This window comes from Urocampus carinirostris, chromosome 17 (genome assembly GCF_059441175.1).
Source record: "Urocampus carinirostris isolate Australia breed hairy pipefish chromosome 17, RoL_Ucar_1.0, whole genome shotgun sequence".
Classification (NCBI taxonomy): Eukaryota; Metazoa; Chordata; class Actinopteri; order Syngnathiformes; family Syngnathidae; genus Urocampus; species Urocampus carinirostris.
In genome coordinates, this window is record NC_142365.1 from 5,868,614 (window position 1) to 5,893,122 (window position 24,509).

General features: G+C 38.4%; 1 protein-coding gene across 2 annotated transcripts in view; it reads left to right on the plus strand.

Annotated features, from left to right (window-relative positions):
• Positions 1 to 6,099: 6,099 nt before the first annotated feature.
• LOC148349019 (seizure protein 6 homolog) overlaps positions 6,100 to 24,509 on the plus strand; it is a 169,975-nt gene continuing 151,565 nt past the window's right edge. For both annotated transcript variants that reach the window (XM_088320942.1, XM_088320941.1), the window contains exon 1: positions 6,100 to 6,545. In XM_088320942.1, the coding sequence (XP_088177068.1) occupies positions 6,452 to 6,545 (94 nt within the window). In that variant the 5' untranslated portion in view covers positions 6,100 to 6,451. The remainder of the gene's footprint in view (positions 6,546 to 24,509) is intronic.

Sequence of the window (24,509 nt, forward strand, 5' to 3'; positions counted from 1 at the left end):
ACTAATTTTACTGAACCAGTTCCAATCCCGTCACTGCTAACAGTCCATATCTATCTTGATTTATACATTTATTTAACACTTAAAATTTTACTCAAATTGAAGAAAACTTTGCCTATTTTAAATATCTTCCTTTACTTTCAAGTAAAACACTTGTTTATTTTTTGGGGGTAAAAAAAGAATAATTATACTCAAGATAATCAAAAATATCTCATGTGGGAAAAGGTATATCATGTTGCTTTTTTTTAATATTTATTTTTTTCATCATAATGAAAATATCTATTTATTTAAGAAATATTGTATGTTTTATCAAATTAGCGGGAATTGACTTAATTTAAGATAAATAATCCTGTTTTAATTTTCAACTAATTTAATTTAATGTACTGTTCACAGATCCCTTAACCGCCAACTTAATGTGGTGCGTCTTTGGCCTGTACAGCCTGGTGGCGCCCATCTCTGCCCAGGCTGTTTCTGTGGGTAGAAGTATTCTCCCCCACATGAAACTGGTAGTACTGGTTTCCATAGTTACCAGTAGCAGGAGAAGCCTCCTGACCTGACTCGGATACAGCACCTTCATCATCTGGTCACCGTTTTTTTGGTGTAAAGCGTCATCCCACTCTTCAGAGATAAGCCGGGTATTAGCGGCGGCAAGTGACAATACTGATACTAGATCCTAAATCATTGTGGGAAAACTATTTTGTTCCGAAACTTTGAGTTTCACATCTTATAATACTCATTGCATTATTTGTGGTTATAAAACACATAACTAGTAATTAGTATATACTGTTTCGTTAATATTGTTTCATATTTACAAGTATTTTGAATGTTTTTGACTGAGGTACCAAGGGTTTGGAATGCATTAGCCAACTACCATAGGTTTCTATTCCCTGCCATATGATAATTGTACCTTGTGCAGTGTTCCTTTTACCTGTGAAAAGTGATGGGTCCCGGGGACTCGCATCCTCAAAAATCTATGGGTCCCAACAGAGATCTATGGGTCCCCAAAATTTAGTGTTATCGAAGTTGAAATTGTAAATCGGCGTCAAATATATAATATAAATCTATATATTCATCACAGTATTGGTAATACCAATCAGTTATCACTTAAAGATTTTTCAGTTCACAACAATATTGTACATTATACAAAATAATATTGCTGAAATAATTATATTAATCTATATTTTCATTCCGTTTTAATCATCACAGTTAATTGGTAATACAAAGCAGTTATGACTTCAGATTTTTCAGTTCACAATATTGTAAATTATACGAAATAATATTGCTGAAATATTAGTCTATATAGTCATGCAGTTTTAATCATAACAGTTAATTGGTAATACAAAGCAGTTATCACTTCAGATTTTTCAGTTTATATATTCTTCGTGGTTTGCTGTCACGCCACAGTTGTAATGCCTTCTCAAGGTCCAATCCATTATCACCCTCCTCATAGCGTTACCAGGAATAAAATTAAGTTCATTTTGGCAGAAAAGTCCTTATCTTGCTTAGGAGTATTATTTTATTTATTTTCTTTCGTCCAGTCTTAGCCTCTTGTGTTTTCCTAGCGATCTTCCGAAGAATTTCTCCGCCGCTTTTTCGTGCCGGAATTATTGCCGGTGTTATCACTTTAGGCATTATGTTTCGACTTATTACTGACACTGAAGAAATAACCAATTTTGTGTTGATTTTCACCTTAAATCGACGACAACCACCACAGCAATGACGTCATCTCGAAGCAACGAGATCTCGTTTGCCGAGATCTGCGTGCAGACGAAAACTCGAACCGCGAGACCAAAACAACAATGGCGGATCTGCCTGACGAAAAGTTTGAAGTGCGGTAAATCTTTGTTAAAAATGAAAGTAATCGGGTAATAATGACAATTTTGTGTCGAAAAAGTTGCGTCCGGGGGACGCACGTTGATTTGACACGATGCGTCCCCAGCAAAAATGATGCGTCTAGGACGCAGAGACGCGGGCAAACGAGAACACTGCTTGTGATCCCCACCTCAGAATGAATTAATGTCACCTCCTTTGTTTTTACTGTACTTTGTGTTGGTTAAGGCTACAGGGATTTTGTGTAACGTCAGTTTCATCCATTATTTTGGAAACCACTCAACAGAGAACGTGTGCTTTCGACTCATCTACATGATACACGATTGGGTCTTTTCAACTGCTCTAATTTTAAAAATAGCATCTGTTTGCAGATGCTATTTCCGTACCTTCAATAAGTTCTCTCTTGTGCCTTCCTCATGCTGTCTCTCTGCACTTGTCTCCTAATTTGCTTTCATTCTCAGAATGCACCTCATTGGTGTATGATGTACTCTTCAAGACTAAACCAAAAATATAGCGAGCAGAAGTGTGTACATCGATTTTAATGAGATTTTGACTCCTTCGCAAATAGCGTTTGACGTCTGATGTGGCGCCGTTAGGGATATTGATCTCGGGCTATTGTGTCACTTGCCCGGACTTGACCGGAAGGTCAATAAATGAAATAAAAGACACGGTGTACAGAAGGCACTTGGTTAAGTGAGCTGATCTACAGCCTGTACAGGACAAAACTTCAACTGAAATGACACAACCAGTCTAAATGTGTTATTTTATTTTTGCAAACGTTTATCTTGGGTGTGATAATGTCATCTGGGGTGCTAGCGGCTTCTCCAAGTGCTAATCGCAGCAAGAGTCAGCCAACCCAGAGACCGATCAATGTGACCAGCTTGTGGGTGGTTCAAGCAGCAAAACTCGATAAAAAACAACCGAAACTCGGTTTTGACCTACTGTGTATCGCGTCTCTTACAAAATTCTTGCCTATTGGCAGACAAAGTTTTAACTTTTACTTACTGTACTAGAGTAATTCTTTTGAATGAAGTAAATTTTCATGTCCTGCACGGTTGTCATGGCGCCCAGCTGGCCCCGCCCTTTGACACCGGCTGAGACGCATTGGAGTGATTGCTTTTGGAGTACTCAAACGCTCCTTTTGGGACTGCCCGTTACCAGACCATTTTTTAACACTCGTTGAAACCCTGTTCATGCCCGTTTGATCTGAGTAATGCCTAGTTTGTAATTTTGATTGCCTTTGACCCTTTTTTGTTTTGTTTTGGTCCGTTTGTGTGTTTGACAACTTTTCTTTCCTAATCAAAGTGACAGATCGTCTACGCATATGAGTTTCGACTTCCTGCTTCCCAGTCCCTTTTGTGACATAAATGTTTTGCTATTGTGGGCTGAAGGTTGTAGACTGGATAACATGTCCGCCTCACACTTCAGATGTACAGGGTTCTTCCAGTGCCTGAACAGGTTTGATTTAGGCATTCCAAATGTATCCTAAATTCCAGTTCAACTGGTGAGACTAACTTGTCGCTACTTTTCTGTGATTGGCCTGCAAACTGTCCCGGGTGTCCCAAATTTCTCTCCAGAGAATGATGGGATGGGTTCCAGCAACTACTGGGACCATAGTGAGGATAAATGATCTAAATTTGATATTTCTCCAATTTTATTTTATTTTTTGGAATGTGTTTTTTACACTCCCTTTATTTCTTTCAAATATGATTTATTTAGAATAGGGCAAATATTGTTTGTAGAGAAGATAAATAGTCTAGAATTTTTTTCCAGCCATTGGACTAAACTAGATTTCCTTTTTTATTCATTTACAGTATATTTAATCAATTTTGTTGTCTTGTTTTAAACAGGATTTTAGTTTTAGCTATATATTATACTTATTATAAATTCAACTAATTTTTTCAGAAAGACTAGGAAAAAATATTACCTAATTCTAGACTTTTGGAGTCATTTATCTACATTTTCACTTTGTTTTCTCAGAAAGAAGAACGATAATGCACATTTTAAACTTTTTATTCCGTAAAATAAGAACAACTAAAATAAAATAAACACAATTGTTTGATGTAATGAATACTGTGTTGTTTTTTTTTCATTTTCAGTAAAGACGCTCTTCCCTGGGCGGCACAGTGGCTAGCGCGTCCGCAGCATAGTTCTGTGCTCATGTGATCAAATCTAGCTACCAGCTTTCCTCTGTGGAGTTTGCATATTCTCTCTGTCCTTTATTGGGCACTAGGGTGCCCTCCCACATTCCAAAAACATGCTATTTTGATTATTTGGCCGTTCCAAGTTGTCCCTAGGTGTGAATGAACGAGTGAGTTGTCTGTCCTGCGCCTGGCTGGCAACCAGTTGAGGGTGCCCCCTACCCACTGCCCGAAGACCGCTGGGATAGGCTCCAGGACCACCGCGATCCTACTGAGGATGAGCTGTGCAGATAATGGATGTCCTGCCCTTTGTGAGATTGGAGAATTATTATTCTTATTTAACCATGATTAACTTGTATTTTGTGGGGAAATTGTAAAGATTAATGTCTAAAATAACAGAATTAAATGGTTTTCATATTAAAATTTTATGTATGTAAACATTTTTTGACAATCATTTCCACTATTATTAATAATGTGATTACTTAGTGAAATGTTAAACTTGTGTTTTTCTTAGTAAAAATAAGACATAAAACGAGCTTACTTGTCTAAAACAATTAAATAACTGATATCTTTATTTTTATTTTATCATACATGCCAAACTCGTCACATTAAAAAGGGGTGTATTCTATCACGCACTCTATTTTTCACGTGAAACTCAGTCCCCAAAATATACCAGCTCAGTAGCCTAGATGGTAAGGCGCCCGCTTTGAGACTGGGAGGTCGGTGGTTCGCGCCCCGGCCGAGTCATTCCTAAGACTTAAAAAGTGGTCGGCGGCGCCCTCTGTTGGCTGCGGCTGCATCGGCTCGCTACAACGGGTCAGGTGCAATCGACATTTCGTTCTGTGTACATTGTTACACAGAATGACAATACAAGGAAATTATTATTATTATTATTATTATACAAACAAATATAATACAAGACAAACAAACAACATGTGCTTTTTAAGCTGTAGGTAGCAAACTTTTACCAAAACGGAAATCTAATGCGTTTGTTTGAGCACTTTATTCACGCACAAATTATTTAAGAAAATCGGTTATGGACTAAAATACTAGTCTCTTGAGAAAGTGCCAGATTTAAAAAAAAAAAAGAAGATCTGCATGCGTTTTAAGGGCATAAAAGCAGTAGTCAAACACATAAAGCGGTAGTATGAGTATGGTTTTATAGGTAAACCCTCTATGTCAGGGGTGGCGAACATGTGGCTCTAGAGCCACATGCAGCTCTTGGCCAATAATAATGCGGCTCTCTGCCTCATCATATTTTCTATATACTGTGGCTCTTCGCCTTGTTTCATATTTAGTTTTTTTTTGTGTGTATTGAGGGTGGACACTTTCTTGTGGAAAGTAGAAGCAAGAAGGGAGAGGACCCATCTGAGCATCCCGGGCAGAGGACTGGAGGATGCTGCTTGGGAGGGTGGGAAGAAATCCCACTTGAGAAGACAGAGCTACGCCCCTGCACAATAGTATTGCCCTTTACACATTGGTTAAATGCTGTTAAAAGTGTCGATAAAAATTGTTCAAACCTCATATTGTTAGAATATGATATAATGAAACTGTGAATGTGTTTAATTGCTGTTAAAAGTGGCGATAAAACCTCATATTGTTGGAATATGATATAATGAAATAGTGAATGTGTTTAATTGCTGTTAAAAATGTCGACAAAAAATGTTCAAACGTCATATTGTTAGAAAATGATATAACGAAATTGTGAATATGCTTAAAAAAATGTTCAAACCTCACATTGTTTATTTGCTGTTAAAAGTGTTAATAAAATTGTTCAAACCAAAAAAAACCTTGAAATCAACACAAGAACAATACTTGTTGTATTGTAAAGAGAGGAGTGTGTTAAGGAAAATAATATGCTTTTAATTGTGTGTGTCTTGTGTGTGTCTGTCTGTCATGGCCACCCCTGCTCTATGTTAAGTAATACAAAATATTGCTTTTTCAGTATAATTCTTATTGTTGTAATGTACATGTATGACGTTAGCTCGTTTTGTAATCGTAAAACTAAATTATTTGAACTACGTGGTGAATCATTTGTGTCCAGCCAGGGTCACGTGACGCCAAAGGCCCGCCCCCACTCTAACTCCACGGAGGCGGTTCCGCCTTTCCAACGCTAGGCGCAAGGAGCTGTCCTCGGTGCTGAAGACTCGTACCGCCGTCTCCGTCCGATGGGTCGCCTGCTGCAGCCATCGCAGCCGCAAGCCGCTTGCTAAATCTCGGAACGGAACCGGGGACCTCCCTTGTCACACGGACGATCGAAGCCAAGTCCGTCCTCGCAGAAACAACTTTGCTTTGTTATTTCCCCCTTTTTCACGGCCGCTTTTCTCCTTTCCCTCCATGCACTGATTTCTCTTTTTTTTCTCTTTGCTTTTGTTTCTTATTGTTGCCGTAAAAGCCTGACACCCCCCGCCCCCTCACCCCTACCTTTCTTTTTTGTCGACACAAGGACGTCATTTTGCAGCACGACCTCGACTCGAGCACAAATGGATCGTCCGTGGCGGGCTCGCACGTTGCCGTGGAGCGCGCTGTTGGCGTGGGGGCTTTTCGCCGCCGCCGTAGCCGCCGGCCGAGGACGAGGTAAGAACTTTCTACGGCGCTTGGCTTTGTTGTTCGGACTGCAAATTAAACGGGATTCTGTGATTTTACTCTCCAATTATCCTTTGTATTTGAAATCAACACCTGGGGAATACAATCACCCGTGGTTTTGCATCGGAAAATGTGCAAATAGTGACGTTTAAATTCATATTTAAAACAAGAGGAAATATTCCAATGACTTAATGTAAGCCTTTTGTTGACTAATTACAAATTACAAATGTAATACATACAAAAAAGTGTGAAGATGCAAGTGTGTGTAAAAGAAATTCACACTTGCTCTAACTTAACTAGATAAATATACTAAAGAAGATTAATCTATCAAGAGGTGCTTTGTGTATTATGTTTTAGGGGTCTCTGGTGATTCTGTTATAAGTTTGAAATGTCATGTCTTTGTTTTCTTATTTTCCTTTTGTGAGGAATGTTCTGTTTTCTTGCTTTGGTTTTAAATATGTCTTCTCTGCAAGGAATAAATGGAGTGTTTGTTGCCACTTAAAAAAATCAGCCCCAGTCTACTCCGCTTGGGGACATGTTTATGTATTATAATATATTGCACAGCTGTTTTTTTGTGTGTGCAAATAGTTTATATGTTCATTTTATTGATTAATGGTTGATGTTGTTTTTGTGACGAATACACAGATAAACAAACTTACAACAAGTCCATCCAAACACGCAAAGGCCCCTTAAAAACTCAAATTGGCATGGGTCGTTTGAGGTTGATCACAATCGCCCCCCTTCTCCCTTCAGGAAAGCAAAACCGGAACCTCAGATACCGAAGTCTGCATGACAGACGGTGTCGCGTAATAAGACGCTAATCCTCGGGAATTGCCGAAGATTATTCAGCAAGCTGTTGGACACAGACGAAGGCTGCCGATCCGTGCTCGGTGGCCTGGCCCGAATTAGTTTTTTTTTCCTTAATTGAAATACTGACACGCCCTTTGCCCCCACCCACCCAGAATTAATGAATTTGTAACACCTGCTGTATGAATTAAACCGTTTTGCTGGGAAAAGGATAAAACACTTTGGACTGCTATAGACGTTGGTGGCGTTTTCAAGTAGTTGGCAGTCCTCTGCCCAGTGGACAAAACTAGAAACCATAGCTTTTTACAGACACTCATTTGGTTTAATGACTTTGACTTTGTATTTCTGAAAGCGACTGTTTTGTTACTTAAAATACTTAAATCATTTTGGCTGAGAGTAAGTGTCCCGGCTCCTAGGCTTTGTAGCGTATTATGAACTGACCGATAACGGATAATGGATAATGAATAACGAAGATAGATCAATAACCCTTAAAAACCCCAAAACCCCATATGCAAATGTCTCTGGATATCTGCCATTTTCAACAATTATGCTTATTTTAAGTCTTATTCTAAAGAAAAACAAGTTAAGGGGACATTATTAACAAACTATATTAATTCATTTTCCTCATGCTGAGTTATTTGTGTTTTCCCCTGCCCTCGTGTAGGTTTTAGATCAGGGGATAATGTAATAATAGTCTGTAATTTGCAATAATCTGTGGTCTGTGCAGCCCTTTGAGACTCCTTGTGATTAAGGTCTAAAAAATAAACATTATTTGAGTAGAAAATTTAAATAATAAGCAAAAGCACATGATCCGTCATATAAATAAACATTTTTAAAAACACTCATGTCAAGAATTTGCATATTCTTTATGTAACATGAGTCTCACATAAAGTGAGTTGACATAATAGTCAGCCATTTTGCTGCTATGGGTATCCAAATTCTTGTGCTTTTCAGGACCTATTTTCAGTTGTAATACATTATACGTTGACACCGAGTGGTCAAATAATACACACTGTCCCTTTAACAAAATGTTTTGTTAATCCACATATATGTTTTGCCAAGATAAAAAATATATATTAAAAATACACAACATGTCCTGATATCTGAAATTTTAGACAATTGTGTTTATGTTGTGTCTTATTATAAAGAACAAAATAACAAGTTAAAACTGTGGTAAAGTAAGAATCCTCAAATATCGTGAAGAGTGTTATTAGGATAGGAAAACAATCCTAAATTGCCTCCATTTTTCTAAAAATTAGTGTAATTTTAGCACATTTTTTCTCATTTTTGATTTTTTTTGCTAGAATTAAAATATATTACAGGTATTAAAAATAAGCCAATATTCTTGCTATCTGCAAATTCACAGTTGTGATTACTTTAAGTCTTATTTTAAAGGGATAAAAATCAAGTTCAACACATCGTAAACTGAAAATAAAAGTATTTAAATTTTGTGAAAACCCTGATTAAAATCAGAAAAAAACTTGAAATGATAATCATTTTTCTCAAATAAGCTTATTTTTGCCTGTATTTTCCTTTTTTTTTACAAACTCACCAAGGTAGGCATGTCTTTAGAAAGAAAGAAAACCAACAGAAATTAAAAAAAAAACATAGCAATTGAAATGTTCCACCATTAAGAAATTAAAGTTACAGTTCGGGTACGAACTGAAAATATTTTTCATTTATAATGGAGGACTCCGAGCGAGCAGATGTCACAATTTGCAAAACATTCTCGACTCATTATAAACGCCTTCTGTGTGTAAAGTTGCGATCCAGCTAATCGAGTTACTTCGGAAAAAATCTACCGAGGGGAAAAAATGTTGATGACAAACAAATGCCAAATCAATCCAGAAGTCAACATAATAATCAGACATAATCTCAGTGACACGTTCAAAGACACTTGGTGAATACAGCCGTCACCTATAATTTGCACCGTCTCAGCTCCCAGTACGAGTCAAAGGTCGAAAATGTACATGTTGTGTGCGTTTGTCGATGGCTGCTTGAGGAACCTGCCGGGCGGGGAGTCAAATTGAGTCCGCCACTGTGGACACCTTCGCCATTAAAAATGGAAAGGTTGCCGGCTAAGCAGTAAATTTACTAATGGAAGCAAGTTTTTTTTTTTTTGCTCTAAAAATACTCGCCTTTTTCCTCCTAGCGGGAGTGTCGAACACACCGCGGGTATGCGAAAAAATGCCCCCAAATGATTGTTGTTGTGGTCTCGGCTGTACTGGTTTGAAAAGTTGAAGGGAAAAAAATGTCTGCATGGGGCAAGGGCAATTAGGTGGGTGTACGTTTGATTTGGTTGTCCTTTTCCTACCTCGTTTGTGGCAGTCAGACCTGAGTTTATTTGACATGTGCTAATACGGGCCCTGTTTGACTTTACTCGCCCCTCTTTGCTTTTTTTTCAAAAAAGAAAAAAAAAAACATTAAAATATCAATAAAATACCTACATTTTTTTTACCCGGCAATGGCAGTATGAAAAAGAAACAAACAAATAAACAAACAAATATCTATCAAAATAGTGTGTACAGTTGACAGATATTAGGAATTACTAAACTTATTTTCGGGCATTACGGCGGCGCAGTGGTTAGCGTGTGTGCAGCACAGTTTTGAGGTCATGAGATCGAACTTCCCGTGTGGAATTTGCATGTTCTCCCCGTGCTAGGTGTGAATGAGACAGTGAATGGTTGTGTGTCTCTCTGTGCCCTGCGATTGGCTGGCAACCAGTACAGGGTGTCCCCTGCTCCAAATAGCTGGGATGGGCTCCAGCACCCCCGCGACCCTACTGAGGATAAGTGGTGCAGATAATTGATGGATGGATAAACTTTTTTTCCCGACTACAAGGCAGACCCAAAAACCTCTAATTGACCAGACATTTGTATGTGAGCTTTATAACCCGGTGCACCTTATATGGAGGGTAGGGTTGGAAATGCATAAAGCATGCAAAGAAGTAAAACTACAGAAAAGTTAAACGCAATCATTAAAAATTAGTAAAATGTTGCAGCAATGGTTATAATATTCCCTAAAATGAGCAAAATGGATCTAATAAAAACACCAAAAATAAAGTTTTGGCCAGAAAAATAATAGGACAGAAAAATATGAATAAATTGTGTCTTAAAATGAGCAAATGTACAATGTGCCACCAATGGAGAAAATATTATTTAAAATGAGTGTAATGAATCATATAAAAAGTGAACAATTACATTTTGCTCAGAAAAAAAGTATAACTGTGAGGTTCCAGTACACCAACGCAAGTCATAAGGCCTGATTGGGCACACCTAGTACTGTGGTATCTAAGTGCAAAATCAACAGAGACTCATTGTCGGAGTGTTGAATGTCAAACCCACCTGCACTTTGCTCAAGAAAGCCCTCAATACTTCATAGCTTTTTAGTAAGCTTTTGTAACTATTCCAGCCTTGCCGTTTTATGGACTGTGTTTTTGTTACCAGTTTTTCCATTACCTTCCTCTACGGAGCGTTACTTCTTTGTCCCCATTACAGATTATACAATCTGAAACGTGTTTCTGCGTTTGGATCCTTTCCATGCAACATAACAAAAACTAAATAAACATAAAAAGTTTTCTTTTTTTAATGAGCAAACAATGAATAAAATGTTCAATCATTGTAGAAGCTTTGTTTAAAATGACCCTATGGGTTGTGATTTTCTAAAATCATTCGAAATTAAAAATGTGTAATGTTCTCTTTCCAGATAAACCTCATAAAACATGTTTAAGGCATCATTCCTCTAGTATTTTTCCTTTTTCCTCCACATTAATTATGTATCTAATGTTTAAAATGAGCAAAAAATTCTTCCAATTGATTACCTTTAAAATAGTACTGTACTAAAATATGATTTATTTATTTTTTATATGTGATAAGTTTATAGTTGACGCTCAAACAAAGGAGAGAAGATGTTAATGGAGTGTAACCTTGCAAGGAGAACAGGACCCAACTCTTAGTTAAAACAAATTCCAACCCGTTCCAAAATGTCTTCGTCGCTTTTCCACCACCCTGTGTATGCCTGCAGGTCATCCAATGTGATCATGGCCCTCTTGGTTGCTTCTCTGGTTAGTTTTCTCCTTGCCTATGCTGCCTGACAGGCAAAATGACCCTTTCTTTGTATTTCCTCCTAGATTACAAAAGAAAATCCTTTCCAAATAGTGTGAGATTCAATGAACTGCAACATTATTGGCCGGTAGTGTCAAAATGTAAACATTGCATAACAGTCAAAGTAACAAACAACAGTGAGGAATAATCGTGAAAAATACAAACTGGCATCCGGTGCAATGTCCTTTTTTCGCGTCTATTATTATATTGCCAGTAGCCCTTCCCCTCCATACGAACTTTGAGGATTTTGTAAAGTTTAAGGAGGTTCATCTGAGCCTGTTACGGTTCTGCCGACACATTATTATTCCAAGTTAACAATGATCAGCGGCGGTCCTGCAGTCAGACGTGTTTTATGTCTCCTGAAGCTCATTAAATGAGTTATGAGCAGTTGACGGAGCTCTCCGTGACATCCCACTTAAGGTATAAAAAATGTCTCCAAGATGGAGCCCTGTCATTCCGTCGCTAATAATAACCCCTGTTTGAGGGCGGGACCTATTTCCTCGCAGGGAATGAGTTCTAAGCAGATTGATGGCTGCTATTCATTACTTTGTTGTATTCTCTCTCTCTCTCTCGAGAGAGAATTCTTTTTTTTTATTTCACACGTCCCTCCTTCCGACACTCTTGTTTACTTTTCCGTCCCAGTGGCAAATACGAATGAACGAGTTTGTTAACTGACAAATCGATCGACACAGCGCAGCTTTGAAATAGCTTTATTGAGCAACTCGGAGGTTACTTTAAACTATTATTTTACTTCCCTAAAGTCCATAACATTTTTTTAATGACTCTGCAAAAAAATAAAAAAGCTTCACCTATTGCTACCTATTTTAAGTCATATTTTCCCTTTTACACTATTTTAGCAGTTGTTTCTAGTATTAGAGTACTGCTGTATTTTAAACTAAGTTTATAGTAAAATAAATCAAATGCTTCTTTGAGTCGAGAAAAAAGTAATATTAAAGTATTCTTTAGCTTCCTTAAAGTGCAAAACACCATTGTAATTGTCCAACAAAGTGAAGTATTAAAAACGTTTGTATTTTGAGTGTTATTTTCCTTATTTACACTACTTTTAGCAGTTTCTGTTGTATTATAGTACTGCTATATTTTATAATTGCTTTATAGTAAAGTAAAATTAATGCTATACGAAATCGCATTATTGTGGAACTCCACGAAGAGAAAACAAGTTGATATTAAAGTACTCCTTCGTTTTCTTCAAGTGCATAACTTATATATATATATATATATATATATATATATATATATATATATATATATCGTTTGTGCACAGCATTTTTCAGATCATTTTAAAACATGCTCTATGAAATTGAGGTCCAGAATTTGGCCTGGCCTTAAATAGTTATTTTTAAACCATTTCATTGTAGATTTTCGCTTTATGCATAGGGTAGTTGTCCTGTTGGAAGGTGAACCTGCGCCCTGTTTTCAAGTCCCTTGCCGACTCCAACACATTTTCATAATTGTATTTGGCTCTATCCATGTTCCCATCAACTCAAACAATCTAACCAGCCCCTGCTGAAGAAAAGCAATCCCAGAGCATGATGCTGCCACCACCATGTTTGACAGTGGGAATCGTGTTTTCAGGGCGATGTGCAATTTTACTTCTCTGCCAAACGTAACACTTTGCATTTAGTCCAACATTTTTAATTTTGGTCTCATCTGACCACAGCACCTTTTATCAAATGGTATTTATGTCTCCCATGTGGCTTATTGCAAACGCCAAACAAGCCTTTTTGTGGTGCTCTTTCAGAAAGCCACTCATCCATTAAAATAGAGATTTATCCAGCGTACGACTCTGTTATGCACAGATTGTCCCAACTTACGTGTGTATGATTGCAGGTTATGCAATGTAACCTGGGCCTCTTAGTTGCTTTTCTGGTTAGTTTTCTCCTTGTTTAGGATGCCCGACAGGCATCTGACCTTTCCATGCAAACACACTCTGCTTTTTATTCACCTCAAAGCCCTGATTCAGGTTTATTCTGAAATGTAGCAGTGTCAGGAAAAAAACAATAGATAAAAGATCATGGAACTTATTTTCTTTTCTGTGCGGCCTGGTACAAAACTACCCAAGGCCTGGTATTGTTTCTTTTGCCTGATGGTTGCTGAAAACTGTTTTAGCGGCTGCACATGCTCCGAGACGTTGCACGACGAGCCGTAGGATGAAATCCTTTTTTCTTTGGAAATACTCTCTACTTGAAGAAGGCATCGTTCGTAATTTGAGGGGCGGTAATATAAAAAAAATGCTCGACACCTGTTTTTCGGATCGCTGGTGATTAACTTCATCAAGGGCTATTCAGCATCTGCGTGCTGTCATAATTGGTTCAATTTTAGCAAGCCCCGTCACGGCTAAATGAGAGTCATTACGCCAGGAAGCGCCCCCTCATCCCGTCCGCACCCGCCGCAGCTTCTCTTTCCCTTCCCCGCCTCGTAGGTGGAGCTCGTATCTTTGCTGAATGCTGCTCATTTTCATCTCTTCATGTGCAAATGCCTCTCTGGCTCCGGAGGAATGTTGCATGCATCCTAAGTCGAGTCCTCGATGCTTGTTTTGCTCCATTTAAATGATGATTTCTCTTTATTTAGTTATTTTTGATACACGCCAAGAATTTTGGATCGGTTGGCCCACGGCGGAAAAAGTAGCCCACAGACATATGAAGATCCGTGATCTTGCTGCTCGGTATTGGTTCGTCAAGAAAATTGGATTCGCATTTTTAATTCCCGTATTTTTTTGTTGAATTCTTAATTCGATTTTGAGTTAATTGCTTGTCAACAGAGTAAACTTGACATGCTGGTGCTAATATGAAAATGTGTAGTTGTTTTTGATCATAGTTTTTGAAGTCTGCGATCAAATTATTTCCCAAACAGTGAAAAAAAGCTGAAAAAAGAGATTATTCTAAGCATTTTTTTCCTATTTTTTTATAGGATTTGTTTGGGTTTTTTTTAAGTAGAAAAAAACCTCAAACCGAGAAAAGAATGCTGACTAGATAGATAGATAGACTTTTAGGATTTTTAGAAGTTTTAGGATTTTTATTTTTTATTTTTCTTATTTTTCATCCTTAATATTATCTAAATATGTTAAATACCCTCAAAATCTGAATTTAAATAAAAATAAAAATTAACACTAGCGAAACTTTCTGCCAACAATTATATGAAACAATTTCACTTATTTATACTTTGCGGAACAAGTTTTAAAAGCTTGGAAATACTTAAAAATTACAAATTTAAAGTAAAATAAAAAACAATAACACAATTAAAAAATATCAACAAAGATGTATTAGATTAATACAATAAAAACGAGTTAAATACATAAAAAAAGAGTCACCTTAATGCCAAATGCGGTAAGAAATCGTATCGTTTTTCAATTATTCATTAACAAAGAATCCCTCATAAATAGTAAAATATGTTCCAGCAATACAATCAATTTTTACCTAGTTCAGTGACTTTTTAAAAATGTATTTTACTATTACTACGTAATAAATTTTATGCACAGAACAAACACGGGTAACGTCAAATAGAATAATAGCTTCTTTTTTGGTCTTTGCTTGCATAATAGAGAGACAAACTGTGAATACAATGCATTGTCAGCATTTCCAGACTGGATTACAGGGTGCTTATTTTTTGTATTGGTTGGCAAAGGATGCTCCTCTTTGTTATTATTATTATTATCAAAGATGAAATATTAGTACCCGACGTAAATATTGGTCAATGTGGTCATGTATTTTACTCTGGCTACAAACAATACCCTCTCTTTAGGGCTTTTTTTCTTGGACCCTGGAAAGCATTCAATAATCTACAATGACAGTAATAATGGTTTGATGCTTGTGTAGCCCCATGTTGGGAGAAGAAACTGCATTTTCCATCCCGTTTGAGTAATCAGTCTCACAGATTGAATGGGCTTGAAAGAGGTTACACATAATTATGTGAGAGGTTTTCTGCAAGAGCCCATCCTTCCACTCGGTGCAATCATCTCCTGGGTCACTGTAAAGGAGGAGTGTTGAGAGGTTAGCAGTGAGCACAGTTCAGGGGTCTTGGGTTTGAATTAACAGGTGTACCGGGTTTTCCGGACCACAAGGCGCACCGAAAACTAAAAATTTGCAGACATTTGCAGATGCACCATATCATCCAGCATGCCTTGTGGGCTGGGAACTTTGTAAATTAAATTGGGAATGCATCATCGATAACCGATGAGTTAATAGTTTTGCAGACGCAAAATGAGACAAAAAAGACATCAGTAGATTTTAAACTTGCAAGGAGAACAGGAGATGACTGTCCCAAAAAAATCCGACAATACCAAATTCCAAATCTGTTGTAAAAGTTCTCTCTTGAGGCCTATCTTTTTATTACATTTTCTAGGTTACAGACAGCAGATCCGTCCTGCGGGGTTTAGGATTCAAAGTATTACGCACTGTCCCTTCAAGGATAATTGTTTTTATTTTACTGGAGAAATGAATTGGAAATTATATGAACAAAGGAAAATTCTTTCCTAAAATTCATGTAAGAATTCGTATTTGGATTGTGGCTATCTGTCATGACTACCGGTATTCTTCATCTGTGCCCGTTTCTTTGGCGCCAACTGCCTCGGACTCTGATTGGCTCTACGTTCCTATTCAAACCCACTCCTTTCTGTCCCGTGTTGTCAGTCCGTCTGCAAACCTCAGTTTACATTAGGCAAGTCTTTTTTTTGACCCTGACTCCAACCCATTTTTTGGCCCTTTTCTGTTTTCTGGCTTCGACCCGTTTTTGATCTTGACCACATCTACTCTCCCGTCCCGGCTATCAACCTTTTTTGTCCCAGACCCCGTCTACTCTCCTTTCCTGGATTACGACTCACTTCCGACCCCGACCACGTTTTTGCTCTCCTGTCCCGGATACTGACCCGTTTTCCGTTCCCGACACCGCCATCGCTCGCCACGGAAGTCCCACTTCCGCTTTCAGAGCGACCTGCTTCCCACGCCCAGCGATCACCGGATCGTGGGGGCAACCCTTTCCTTTCTTCCAATAAAACTGAAAAAAATGTATCGCAAGTGGGTCCTATCTCCGTTCTGGTCTTGAGTTCAATTTCCCCTTTTACCGAATTCAGCAACATTATTGAGGACCACCATCTTTTCTGATGTTTCTCCTCCAAAACAAAGAAAGCATAATGGGAGCAGGACCTCCTGCAGGGACTTGGTAGGGTGCACAACTTGCAAATAATGCATTTTTTTCTATGTGAAGAAAAAGAAAACACCAAGTTTTAATAAAAATATATTTTTGACTTTGTTAAGGCAGTACATGAGCGCTTTATTTTCTGCCCGGCACCAGATCGATGGTAATGACCGGCCGTGAAGGAAAGAGAAGAACATGACGGTGTCCCTTCCCAAGGCTCAGGTTGCTTTTCAGCACCTTTCACGCTTAAAACACCTTAATCCGGACTGGCGGCTTTTGTGGTTGTGACGGGGGACGCCTCTTCGAAACGATTAGGGCAGTGGCCGGGTTCTTCTCCTCTTCCCCGTCCTAGATTCCATCCAGAAAGTGTTTTGTCTGGAAAGCAGCAGGTGATAGGCTGGGTAATGTGTTGAGGAGGGGGGATATTTTGGGCAAGGGTGCTTTTAGTATTCACAGTCCGTCCTGACCTCTTGCGGGTGGTGCCACCCTCGCAGTAATTTCCTGTGAAAGATGTAATTGAATGCATGGGGATGAGTAAACATATTATAAGAAGGAGAGAAAGATAACACTGCTGTGGAGAGATCAAGGGAGACAATTGTATCGCCTTGAGGAATTGAAAAGAGTAAAGACAAACAAAAAAGAAAGAAAAGTCAAAAAAGACGAGGACACTTTTAATTTCATTTCTTCGTTTCCCTCTGCTTCCGCTTTAGATCTAATTTACTGTGATGTATTACTTAAAAGAAATGACTGCAAAAAATATTATTTTATTTACAACTACAATAAGACAATACTTTTGTGTTCCTACTTTTTGTTAATTATAAAAACATTCTTTACATAACATTTCAAATGTACTAAAAATGTTACTTTGTAATGCACTGTATTTTATCGTTGCCGTTTTCACTATTCAGAGAAGAAATGATTTAACTTGGTGTCATATTGATGGTGCTACAGTCAGGGTTGGGTAGGGTTACTTTAACTGGATTACTTTCAATTACTTTTGGATTACTCCAATACCAAATATGCTAATAAAAGACAAAAAAAACTAAATATGAATAAAATTATGACTCACAACACGTGTTAAGGTTTCTCTCCTGGCTTTGATCTCTTTGATCTCCGGCAAAACTAACATCAAATGCCACAGAAACAAAATGAAAATAAATCCAAACAGCTTGCCAACATCATTTTTGCCGTTCCATGTATTCCCTTACTCCCCAAGCCTGCACAAAATTTAGTAATTTATTTTGTCTTTTATTAGCATAGTTGGTATTTGAGTAATCCAAAAGTAATTGAAAGTAATCCAGATAAAGTAACCCTACCCAACCCTGGTAATATTTCATACTTACTGGCCACTTTCTCCGCCCTTCTTCCTGAGTGACTATTAGAATAGAATAGAATATACATTTAACACATTGTTACAAAATGGGTTGAACATAATGTGACAACGATATTGGACGTGGCACTCCAGTTTCACTTTTAACAGCGAAGATAAAAGAAAACAAATAAGATAAAGGAACAAAGAAGATAAAGGTTATAATTTACACAATATTTACACAAGAAGTTGGGCATATAGGATGTTACCATGGTTTGGTAGGGTTCCCTTAAGTGAATTACTTTCAATGACTTTTGGATTACTCCAATATCAAATATGCTAATAAAAGACAAAAGAAACAAAATATGAATAAAATGATGACTAACAACACGTGGTAAGTTTTCTCTCCTGGCTTTGATCTCTGGCCAAACTAACATAAAATGCAACAGAAACATAATGAAAATAAATCCAAGCAGCTTGCCAACATCATTTTTGCCGTTCCATGTATTCCGTTACTCCCCAAGCCTGCACAAAATTTCGTCATTTTATTCATATTTAGTTCTTTTTGTCTTTTATTAGCATATTTGGTATTGGAGTAATCCAAAAGTAGTTGAAAGTAATCCAGTTAAAGTAACCCTACCCAACCCTGGCAGGTAGATATATAGATAATTTACTGGCGGAACTGAAAAAAACAGTCTTCAAAAAATGATCCTTTTTCATCTTTGACTCCATTTTACTTTTTTGCAGTATTATTCCACAAAATCCATAATGGCTCGGCCCCCTCTCGGGGACCAGGAAGCAGCAATGAATGCTTTTCTTTGTACTGTGACTGTCGGAGGACAGAAGCAAAAGCACCGAAGGCATACCGTCCATTTCCTTCCCGTTCGATGTTCCAGCGGGCATTTTTAGTCCCGCTGAGTTGTCAGTACGCAGTGTCTTTTGACTCGACATATTGAAATGAGGTCCCCCGGGAGCCTTTTGTATCATTTGGAGGTAGCTAACATCGACCCCCTTCCATTTCCAGAAAATCGAACACGGCCACTCGTGGCGACTGCTACGTGTTTAGGAAATTGTCTGTCAGTCGCTAGCAACCAGCCGGTTGTCATCGTTTCCGAATACGGGAGCGAAATCATCGAGGAATGTGACTTCAGTGACATTCCTTGCGTTTAATAACAGCCACGTAATTGAATACCGAGCTCATGTTGCGGAACGGCGATGTTTTGAAAACGTTCACCCAAGCGAGTTCTCCTGTGACATTTATACGGAATGCATGGATCCTCGTGTTTGTGCAGCGGGTTCTTTTTACGTAAAATAAACAAATGGCTGACATTTAAGGGTAGACGCGACAAATAACGCTCAACCGCGACCGCGTTTTGGATTAACCTCCTTCGTCAACACGCCAGGCGGGTTGCGCTAGCAGGGCCGGAGATCGCTCGGGGAAACTGATGACTTTATTCTGCTGGCAGATATTTAATTCGATTTTTAGACTTTCTGATCATTTCAGGAATAGATGTACGTAAATTACCGTGAATTCCAGACTATAAGCCGCTACTTTTTTCCCAAACCTTCAACCCTGCGGCTTATTCACTGATGCGGCCAATTTATGTAATTTTTCTAACAGCCGCCAGCTTTATATTTTGACCGGTGGAATATATGCGCCGAGGAAGACTGCAACTTCTTAGCTTGTGCTCAAATTAAATTAGTGTAGACCTATCCTCATCATGCAAATTGCAAAAAGAAAGGCACATGACGTAGCTTTCAAGCTACAAGCAAACGAGCATTCCGATAAAGAAGGAAACAGAGCTACTGCACGTGAACTTGTTGCTAGCGTCTTTTTAATTAAGGGAGCATGGGACGACGTCTATATGACAAAGTCTCTTTCCCGTACTGGGGAAGACGACTTTGATGACGTCAGTTATAAGGAGGGAGATGAGGGCAGTTTACCGTGGTTCCTACAAGTACGGTACGTTTTTTTTTTTAACAGACACGTTTACTGTGTTGCGAGCGTGTTGCTAGTAGCGTTTTGCTACCCTTCACAGGCACGGTTTGGGATGAAAGTTATAATATTATAATTAAAGCTTTGAAAACTCTCTCGGTGTACTGTCTTTCTTTTTAAATATGTGTAACCGATGTATAATATGTATTTGCACCTGTATACTTTTGTAATGTATTTATTTGAGACACTTATTCTGATATGTTTTGCGAATTAAAATAGAGGGGCGGAGCAAACGCAGGCTGACGGGAAGTGGGGTAAAGGTGAGTGAGACCTGTTGTCGCGGCGGACAATAGTGGATGTATATTTTTCCCACCCTTACCTTTGGAAATATACACTTTTTTCCCTTGGATTAGTTTCAACAGGTACCCGGACTCTGCAGGTCTGCATCAAACCTTAAGTACCGGTATCATTTTCTGTTCATTTTGCCAGCTGTGGTTTTTGGTTTGTCTAATATGAATAGAATTACAAAATTTTGGGCAGGCTTGGGGAGTAACGGAATACATGGAACGGCAAAAATGATGTTGGCAAGCTGTTTGGATTTATTTTCATTTTGTTTCTGTGGCATTTTATGTTCGTTTTGCCGGAGATCAAAGAGATCAAAGCCAGAAGAGAAAGCTTACCACGTGTCGTGAGTCATCATTTGATTCATATTTAGTTTCTTTTGTCATTTATTAGCATATTTGGTATTGGAGTAATCCAAAAGTAATTGAAAGTAATCCAGTTAAAGTAACCCTACCCAACCCTGCGTATTTTTGCCATGCCTGCTTTAGCCCCTTGCATCAACGAATGGCTTTCGTGTTTATTTTAAGTGTTGTCGGTTCTCTAAAATATTTGTGTTATGATAATCAGGGTGACAAACGAACTCAGTTTCAAAATATGTAGTAATTATCGTATAAAATTTCATCCCCCCTGTTTGACAAATTTAAACCTGACATAGGTAGCTGAACGGGGTTCAGGCTCTTGCCAGTGACTCATCGCTCAGTGTGTGTTTTGGGATTGCATGTGAATTATAAAAGCAAACAGACGAGAAGGGACGGCAACCGTAGAGGACCTGGCCTTTCACGCAGCTCGGGCACACAAAACTGAGACTACAGCAAATGTTTGATATCAATTTAATACCCCCTCGTGTGATAGTCTTAACCGAGAACTTTAAAGGTCACACTGCAAACGGAGCTGGCAAAGCTAAATTGCTGGGGCGATGTTTTAATGTTGGGAAATAAAATCAATTATGCAAATGATCGAAGTTGTTTCTGCGTTCCATTGAACGCAACATATTTTTATTCCTGTATTGAGGTGAAAATCTGCTGCATGGCGGCGACCAGTGTTCCCTCTAAACTGCGCGCGTGCGCAATTGCGCACTGCTCGCACATTCTCGGCGCACAAGAAAATCTAGCCGGCGCACAAAAATGAGGGATCAAAATTACTTAAGAAGCGACTTAAGTCAAAGTTACAGTGCATAAAGGTAAAAATACAAGGGTTCCCCTGACGTTGTGTCCTAAATGCGGTATTTTGAAGTCAATGTCGAACGAAGTTGAAAAGTAAAGTCAGTAGAGTTTTTCGAGAACCGGCTTCTTCGGCTCGGCTCACTGAAAAGGGTCCTAAACGGCTCTTCAGGTTGTTTTTGCTTCTTTGATCCCAACATGACCAAATATTAAGTAAAATTATGCACAAAATGACCTAAAGGAAAGGGGAATAGAACAAAAAAGAAAAAAATACCAAAATGAAAAAGTAGTGAAAAGCTGAGAAAAAAAGAAACAAAAGGAAGAGAAAAAAAGAAGGAAAAATTTAGAAAAAAGCCAGAAAAAAAAGAAAAGAAAGAAATGTAGGAAAAAAGTAAATAGAGAACAAAAAGGAAAAAGTAACAGCTCGGAAAAAATAAACACAATGAGACTTTTTTTTTTAAAGGAAATTAAAAAAAAAAAAAGTAGAAAAAAACACAGAAAAAAAGAATAAAAAGTTTGTGTTGCATTAAAATAACTTCCAATCATATCAAGTGAATCTTGTTGCCAACATTGTACTTCCACTAAAAATGTGATTAAGAACAGTTCTGTATCTTACAACCCACTCAATAAGCCCCCAAAAATGTTAATATTATGCGACAAAATATATCAGGAAATAAAAAGAAATGGATATCTTGTGAAAGAACTGTAAGAACAAACGACGTTTGTCGGCCGTACAACCTTTTCAATAGTACATGAGTCAATTCATTCAAAAGAGAAAAAATATTTTGCATTGCCGGAAACTCAGCAAAATGTAACGTGATGTCAAGTTTTGGACATGTTTGATCATTAAATATCTTGCCACACTTGGGATTGCTGTTGCTCACTGTTGTTTCAAGCGTTGCTCACCGACTTTGTGTGAACGCTCAGACCTGTGGAAAATTACAGGGAACATTGGCGGCGACTACTCCAAAGGGATTCCACCATGTCAAAGAGATACAAATTTTTCAAACTAAGATTTGTTTGAATAAAAATTAAAAATGGCATGATAGTTCGTGTATTTTTGCCAGGAGGAAATCATTATTACTCATTGTCTGTTTCATACCTGTCAACCTGTACGATTTTGCCGTACAAAGTACGTCTATTATGCATTTTAAGACGTGTACGACGTACAAGAAAATCTGTACGGAAAAAGGCAAATTTGTCAATGATGGATACCCTCCGGTATACACCGACTATCACGAAAGGGCAAATCAATCAAGCCGCGGTAGCCTCTCTCTCGGTATTGTTTTTTTCCGTTGCAAACGAAGCGAGCGGTTTGATGCTACTGTGCGCATGCATCTGCCGCTTCGGATTTCATGTGGTAGTCATGTAGTGAAAGGAAGTCCGTCTCTTTTTAGAGAAGCGGCTTTTTCGGCTCGACTCATTAAAGAGAGCCGGCTCTCAAACGGCTCACTTGCTTTGATGCATTATATTAGGAATCATTATTGTTGTGTAAAGAAGTTAAGAAAAAAAGGAACTATAAATGAAAAAAGACAGGTTTGTAGTTGTCCCTTCAATATATTACCAACAATAATTTAATGCAGAAAATGAATTCATAATTTGAATAAGAAAATGTATTATTCTACTTAACTATATTTGCATGTATTTTTTTCTTCTACAGTGAACGTCCAAGCGACTTCATTTTTGAACTTTTTTTTTAATAAACCTCATTCATGTCGAGCAACTCGGTATCTCACAACAAAATGTTAATTAACAATATATAGGATATAACGAAACACATGTACAATATAAATTGTTAAACTACATAAATAAACACGTTTGAAAAAAATATGGTGTAAGATTATTTTGTATTTTGTAAGGGAAAATACAACATTTTGTAAGGCCATGGGGCTGTGGAGGTTGACAGGTATGCTCTTTATTGAAATAATATTCTGTTTTATTTTGTATTTTACTTGTTTTTACTTTAAACCTCCAAAAAGATTCCTTGAATATTAATAGGTTCGTTGTTATTCTGACTTTTGGCTTCCCCATCAGGGGTCGCCAGAGTGAGTCACTCGAATGATTTGCGGTTTGGCACAATTCTTACAACAGATGTCCTTCCTGACACAGGCTTTTTATTTATTTATTTTTCCTGTTTTGGAATGGAAGTAAACCTGCATAGTGTCCATGAGACGTAAAAAACAAGAAGAGAAATGAGTAATGAATTAGAAAAATGGTATGGGCGCCACCAGGCAGTACTTGCCCAGGATACACCACACAAAATAGTGCCCCTATGACTCCTTCGGTTAAGGGATCCACCCACCTTAAAAATGGGAGAACTAGGAAACGGTTCCCATGTGGCGCCAACTGCAGCTTGTTGACAGATTGGCTTCCCCACTATTTAAACCCTGTCCTGTCAATCCCCGGTTGTCGGTCCGTCTGCGAATCTTTTACACGAAGTTTTTACATGGCAAGCCCTTTTTCGACACTGACTTACGCCTGTCCCATTTTTTTGCTCCTCTTTGTCTCCCGCTACGACCTGTTTTGATCTCGACCACGTCTGCTCTCCCGTCCCGGCTTGCGATTTGTTTCCGACCCCGACCACGTCCTTCTCTCCCAGTCCCGGCTATCCACCAGTTTTCCGTCCCTGACACCGCCATCGCTCGCTAAGGAAGATTCCCTTCCGCGTTCGGAGCGACCTGCTTCCCGCGTCCAGCAATCCCCGGATCGTGGGCGCAACCCTTTCCCTTTCCTGTAATAAAACTTGTGAGAAACGTTACGCGAGTGGGTCCTGCTTCCATTCTGTGCCTGACAAACATTGTGTAATATTTGACCACTAAATGCGGCTGTATAGTGTAGTGCTTCAGAAAATGAATGCTACAAACAACAGGGAAGAATACGAACAACAGAGACTCAAGTTGATCATCTAATGAGCACCGTATCATGGGCACAGTCCTTCCTCTCTCTTTCAATAAAACCTGTGAGAAACGTTACGCGAGTGGGTCCTGTCTCTATTCTGGTCCTGACAGGTAGACCCTCCTAAAACTCATTCTCCACGATTCATCTGCTCAGTGGGTCTCTTGCCGGACTATCAAGCTCAAACTTTTTCGATTTAAAGCTGTCTAACCACGGGAAGACTGTTAGCTAGCTTTGTGTTACCCTTAGCGA